Source organism: Triticum urartu, chromosome 5A (assembly GCF_056163025.1).
Source record: "Triticum urartu cultivar PI428250 chromosome 5A, HENAU_Tu73, whole genome shotgun sequence".
Classification (NCBI taxonomy): Eukaryota; Viridiplantae; Streptophyta; class Magnoliopsida; order Poales; family Poaceae; genus Triticum; species Triticum urartu.
In genome coordinates this window covers 661,493,793-661,500,529 of record NC_141877.1, presented here as the reverse complement: position 1 = coordinate 661,500,529, position 6,737 = coordinate 661,493,793, and the positions used below count along the sequence as shown (strand labels likewise).

Genomic DNA, 6,737 nt, shown 5'->3' with positions numbered 1-6,737 from the left:
TCACATCTCACTCTCTTAAGTGGCCGTGTAGGGATTGACAACCCCTTATCGCGTTGGTTGTGAGGATTTATTTGTTCTGTGCAGGTACGAGGGACTGGCGCGTAGCCTCCTACTGGATTAATACCTTGGTTCTCAAAAACTGAGGCAAATACTTACGCTACTTTGCTGCATCATCCCTTGCTCTTCGGGGAAAACCAACGCAGTGCTCAAGAGGTAGCATGCGTAGAATTTTTTTGTTTTCCAGGCAACATTTCCCAACATGTTTGTCATGAACTTAATACCATAGATGCATGCTGGATAGCGGTCGATTGATAGAGTAATTGTAGTAGATGCAAGCAGTAGTCGGTCTACTTGTCAAGAACGTAATGCCTATATACATGATCATGCCATGAATAACATCATAATTATGCGATTTTCTATCAATTGCCCAACAGTAATTTGTTTACCCACTATATGCCATGTTTAAGAGAGAGATGCCTCTAATGAAAACTATGGCCCCAGGTCTACTTTTAATCGTATTACAAAAACCAAAAATACTTTGCTGCAATTTATTTACTTTTATTTTACTTTACAATTTATCTATCTAAAACTATCAGTTTTAATCCTTGCAATTAACGAGTACAAGGGGATTGACGGCCCTCTTACCTGTGTTGGGTGCAGGTATTTGCTCTTTTGTGTGTAGGTGCCGTCAACGGTTGTTTGCGTGAATCTCCTACTGGTTCGATAATCTTGGTTCTCTACTGAGGGAAATACTATTCGCTACTATATTGCATCTCCCTTCCTCTTCCGGGAAAAACCCAACGCAGCTCACAAGTAGCAGTTCATCGCCCGTAGCCACCGATGGCCTTTAGGGTGTCTTGCTTCCTGGGCGGCAGCCCGAGTGGTGGGATCTGTGGTACTCGTGGTCTGAGCGTGTGGCTCAGGTGCAGGAGGCTAGCTGCCATGGACGAGTGGGCGGTGAGCAGCTATGGTTCATGTGCCTAGCCACGCCCTATATGCAAAGGCGGAGTATGCTTGCTGGGTGAAAAGCGTGCCTGGCTTTGGTCACGCCGGCGAAGGCGGCCCCGTGGACGACGCCACCTTTTTAGGCCTCGGTTGTGGTTGGTTCTTGTCCTTCCAAATGTTCCGGGTGAAAATCTTGATCTGGATCAGGCGGTGACGGCGCTCTGGTGTCTTGTCCTTTTTAAAGACATCGTCTTGGTGTTCATCGACTTTGAAAATCACCTCTTCGCGATGTCTTTCACTGTGAAGGGCTCCTACGGCTCCGTAGTGATGCTTAGTGTCATTCTGTTGTCTCCTTCGAGTCATTTGGGCTGCTATTGTTGTTAGTGTTTGGTGCCTATGTATCTTGTCTTGGGTGAGTGTGTATTGTTGTGATTTTCTGTAGCGTGCGTCAGTTTATATGTTGTTGGTGCTTTATCTATAAAACGCAATGAATGCCGTTTTAAGCTAGAGGAAAATAGGAGATCACATCTAGTTCACATGACTAGAAAGCCACATTGAGCGGAATTTGCAGCCACATACGTACCGGACCACAGAAGGTACAACCAATACACACTCATACAAGTTCGCAAACAATAACAAGCTACAACTCGTTAACAATGCTGCCAACTGGGTGATGTGAAGAATCGGGGGTGGTGGGCGGAGCTGCAGGATCCGCAGGTTTTCGACGCCACATCAGCACGTGCAATGTGACATAGACAACCACGGCCGCAACGAGCGTGGTCAGGTACGCGAACACCTGCTCCCACACCCAGCAGGTGCCCGCCGCGTAAGCGCCCAGCAGGCCAGCGAGATCCAGCACCATGGCAGCCTGCATCGCCCTGAGCGGCGCGCCACGCCGGCTCACCGTGCGCTGCAGTAGCAGGACGATGAGTGTGACGGACGCCGCGAACGACGTCGCATTGCAGTAGAAGAAGGCCGCGTACCGGGAGTATTGGACGTCGAACATGATCGGGTCACCGGCAATGTAGAAACCCGTAGATTCGGCCCAGGTGCCGCCAGGGGGGACAAGGCCCGCCTGGTACGTCATGCTAGCGGTGAGAATAGCGAGAAGCATCATGTACTTGTGCTTTATGTGCTTGTCTGTATATTGTTGTTGTAGGTTGGTGTTGTGGACGTCGGGCATCAGCGAAAGCGGCTCAAACAGCTTCCGGAGCCACGCGGGAAGCCGTGGCGCGGTCGGCCGCCCGACGCACCTCGCAAAAAGGAGTGGTAGAAGTTGCAGGGCAACGTAGGCGATGACGGCGGCCACAAGCCCATAGACATAGATGGAGGTGCTCACTCTGTGGGTGCTCCCCACGGTGTAGGCAGTTCTGAGGGCCATAAATCCAATCATGATGCAGGCCTGGAGCACGTTACTCCGTATGCTCTGCTTGTGCAGCCGCCGATTCACCAGGAGGAGGATAACAGCGACAGAGGCCATGAACTCCGCCGCATTGCAGTAGAAGAACACTAGGTACCTTCTCGGGTCGTAGCCAAGGAGGAGTGTATCAGTGAGGTGTTTCTTGAAGTAGAAGTCATAGCCCACCTCCCAGAACCCACCCGCGGAGTTGAGCCCGGTTTGGTACGTGGCAGTGGCTACGAGGATCGCCAGCTGAAGCAAAGACTTGCGCTTCTTCTTGAGGCTGTGCACCTCCTCTCTCTTGGGTTGGGCTTGGTCATCATGATCATCGTCTAAGAGGTGCAACTTCTTTAGACCCATGTAGACCGTGGCCTCCACCCAGAGCGACCGCTTGCTGCCGCTGCCCAGTATGATGAACGCCACCACGTTGGCGACAGCCAAGGCGGAGATATAGATGGTGGTGGCGATGTCCCGGCAGCTCCCGGCAGTGTATGCGCCCATGAGACCAAATAGGCTCAGTACTATGGCCACCTGCAGCACCTGGAGCCTGATGGCGGCTCCCGACATGAGCAGTCGTTTGCTCTGAACGATGACGATCACCACCAGCGATGCCACAAACGCCATCGTGTTGCAGTGGAAGAAGGCACTGTACCTGTTTGGCAACACATCGAGAAGTGACGGATGCCCTGCACGAAAACCCCCGATGTCCTCATCGCGCCAATAGCCGCCCGGCGGATTCAACCCTTCCTGGTACGTCACCGTCGTGATGAGCGTGGCCAGCAACAGAAGAAGCGACTGTGACTCTACCAGGATGTGTACATCGCTCCCGTCGCTTTCGTTTGGCACTCCAGGATGTACCACCCTATACATATGCATCGTATACTCATATGTCAAAAGCGAGCAGGTGATTGATGTATAGAGAAAATATGATCGACCGAATGAAAAAAGAGAGCAAGGTGCATGCATGTGGGCTTACTCGTGCGGTGATTCCTGCTCCAAGTTGCCACGGCGTGCCAGCAATTTCTTGACTCTGTCCATAGAGAGTTTTCCGACGAGGGCAATGATCACGAGCATCAACCCGGCGAGGAAGATGATGTGCACCGTCTGCGCTAAAAACCTGGGGCTCCCAGCAGCGTAGGCGCCCATAAGGCAGAGAAGCTCCGCTAGGACGCAGACCTGCAGCGCGTACGACCGGGCGACACGGCCACTCAGCGACCTGCTCAAGAGCAGGGTAATGATGACGAGGGACGACACGAAGCACGTTGTGTTGCATAAGAAGAAGAAGTAGCGGAGGGGGTAGATGCGCTGCAGCATCGGGTCGCCGGCGACCTGCCCCCGAAAATTGCCCGAGTCGAACCAGGACCCGCCTGGAGGCACCAGACCCGCGCCGTAGGTCAGTGGCGTCACGAAGGTGGCCAGCAGCAGAGGGAGCTTCCACCGTCCTTTAAGGCGGCCCTCCTCCGCGTCCGAATGGCCCGCGTGGCCACTCTTCAGCGGGGAGGCAGCCACGAGGAGGTGGATTGCGACGTACGCCATCAGCACGGCGAACGCCGCCGGGACGTAGACGGACAAGCGCACGTTGCGGCAGCTCCCTGCGGCGAAGGCCCCCATGAGCGCCACCAGGTCGAGCACCATGGCGGACCGGAGCACGGTGAGCCCGACACGGTTGCCGACTATCCGGTGGTCCAGCAGGGCCATGACGATGACAAGTGACGCCAGGAAGGCCGCGGCGTTGCAATAGAGGAAGACATCATACCGGGTGGAATTGGTGCTCGCGAGCACCGGGTCGCCCACGCGGTGGGGTGCCTCGTCGTCGACGAACAGTCCGCCCGGAGGGTTGAGCCCGGCGACGTATGTGGCGCTGACGACCAGCGTCGCCAGCAGGAGGAGGTACTTGCGCAGCTTCCACACGAACGTGTACTCTTCTGAGTAGTCCATTACAGACATGAGTAAAAACCGATAGGTCGGCTTCGATCCTTGGTTGGACTATATACGCAGTACCTATGTAGGAGTACATGCTAGCCGAAAGTAAAAAGGCTACCATTTAGCACCGAAGGAATTTGTGCTTGAGTGTGTGTAGAGATATACGTTGCCTGGTCGCAGCTAAGAGAACATGCATTGCTTCCATGTGCGTCCCCGAGCACAACTAAAGTGAACTTTGAACTCAAATTAAGCCTCTCATGACCGGGTGGTATCTAGCTTTTCCAACTGGCCAGGCCACAAAATTATATACACCTTTAAATGAAGTGTGGGACAACAACAAACGGGCAAGAAATTAGAAATTCAATTATATGTTTATTAAGGTATTGAGTGGTTTATGCACATTTACCGTACTGAATCGAGTGAGCAGTATCGAACATTAAAAACAAACTCCTTTTATTTAAAGGAGGACAACCTCGATGCATGCAGCCATATTACTAAAAAACGTAACAAAGTCTTACAATCCAAATAGGCTCAAAATCCGAACAAAAAAGGGAAATAAATCTGTAAAGCGCCAAAACAAACTCCAGGCAATAATTCTATTCACTTTTAAGTTCTACAATTACTCTTCGTACACTAAATATAATTGTTAGCAAAGAGAGCCTTAGCTCAATGGTTGGGAATGCGGTTGTGCGGTCTAACGACCCGAGTTCAATTCCTACAACTGATAGGTGACGCACATGGGTTTTCTCCTACTTATTGAGGATCAAACTTGGTGTATGATGGTGAATCCCTCATCAAGAAATATCTTGATACTCATTTAAAAAAATTCTAAGGACCATGTTTATCTTGATATTCATACTAAAATGGATGTATGCATCCCTAATTGATTAGGTGCAGAGGCCAGGAAATGAAAATCTCCCCCATTTTTGAGCTAGCTAGGCAAAAGAAGAAATCGTGTCGCTCCCTCCCCAGGGGGACAAGGGCGGCGGCTCCGACCCCCTCGACCGCGTCCCATCCCTACCCTCCTTCTCTCACCGCCGCTAGTGAGATCCGTCAGGCGAAGCCCGCGCGGATCCGGCGGCGGCAGGGCCTGCTCTTCCCGTTGACTTGCAACGTTCGCAGGTTAGAGAGCTCATGGCGACGTTTTCGGATGGCGTCCGGCGTTTGTACTTCACGTCGGCTGCGGTGTGAAGGTGCTGCTAGGCGGCGGCCTGCTGGTGTTTGGTCGGGGCGGGGTGGCGGGGTTCACGCGGGCCTGATCTGGGCCCTATGGGCCTTCTTCTGCTCTCATGGCGCCGTTGTGGTTGGCCGCGTTCGACAGCATAAGTCCTCTATCGACCGGTGTCGATCATCTGCCTGCGGGCTCAATGGGCTCGGATCTGTCCATGTTGGTGGCTTTACTGGTCCTGGTCTGCAATTGACACACCGGCGTGGGGAGGTTGGGGCATGTGAGCGCAGGTGGGCCATGGCTTGAGGCGGCTGCTCGCCGGTGGCTCCGGCTTCTGCGGTGGTGCATTGACAAGGGCGTGGAAGCACTTGGTGTTGTGGTGGTTTGTCCCTAGTGTTCTTCGTCCGCCAAGTCGTCTTTCTGCCGGACTTCGACCTCTTCTATACGGATTGGTGTATGTTGCCCCTTGATCTAGATTAGAAAGGCTCTGACCGCGTGCGCTCATATTATCAGATGGCACGGCTTCAAGAGGGCGCGGCGCGAAGCTTCACTTTCTTACCAGAGTCATGGGACATGTTTAAGTCAATATTTCCAAGGCATTGATAAAGCTGGAGAAAGTCATCGCGGCTGCGATTGGAGGTCTTGAAGCGTTGGCGGAAAGGTGTATTGTATGCAATGAAGACTGTGTGCTAGGTGTTTAGTGACTTGCAGGGGCGGCCTCGGCAAGCGGGGGCGGCAACTGTTGGGAAACATAGCATGCAATTTCAAAAAAAAAACCATACGCTCACGCAAGATCTATCCATGGAGATGCATAGCTACAAGAGGGGGCAGCATCTTCATACCCTTAAAGATCGCAAAGCGGAAGCGTTTATCAACGCGGTTGATGTAGTCGTACACCTTCACGATCCGTCAAGTACCGAACGTACGGCACCTCCGCGTTCAGCACATGTTCAGCTCGATGACGTCCTCGCCTTCTTGATCCAGCAAGACGAGTAAAGTAGTAGATGAGTTCCGGCAGCACGACGGCGTGGCGACAGTATTGGTGAAGAACAATCTACGCAGGGCTTCACCAAGCACAACGGAAACTATGACGGAGGATAAACTAGAGGGGACGGGGTTGTTGGCACACGGCTTGTCAAATCTTGTTGTGTCTTGGGTGCTAGCCCTGCCCCTCTATTTATATATTGAGCCTTGGGGTCAAAACTTGGATTAAAAGCCTCCTCAAAGTCGGTTTTGCCCGAAAGGCAAGAGTCCTACTCGGACTCCAGGGCTAGATGTCAGGGTTCCCGGCGTCTACCCCCT

General features: G+C 52.7%; 1 protein-coding gene across 1 annotated transcript; it reads right to left on the bottom strand.

Moving 5' to 3' along the window:
- Positions 1-1,324: 1,324 nt before the first annotated feature.
- Positions 1,325-4,512, bottom strand: LOC125506450 (uncharacterized). The gene is made up of 2 exons (XM_048671264.2): positions 3,321-4,512; positions 1,325-3,206 (listed from the first exon to the last, which is right to left on the bottom strand). The coding sequence occupies exons 1-2, from the start codon at positions 4,289-4,291 to the stop codon at positions 1,586-1,588; spliced, it is 2,592 nt and encodes an 863-aa protein (XP_048527221.1). The 5' UTR covers positions 4,292-4,512; the 3' UTR covers positions 1,325-1,585.
- Positions 4,513-6,737: the final 2,225 nt, after the last annotated feature.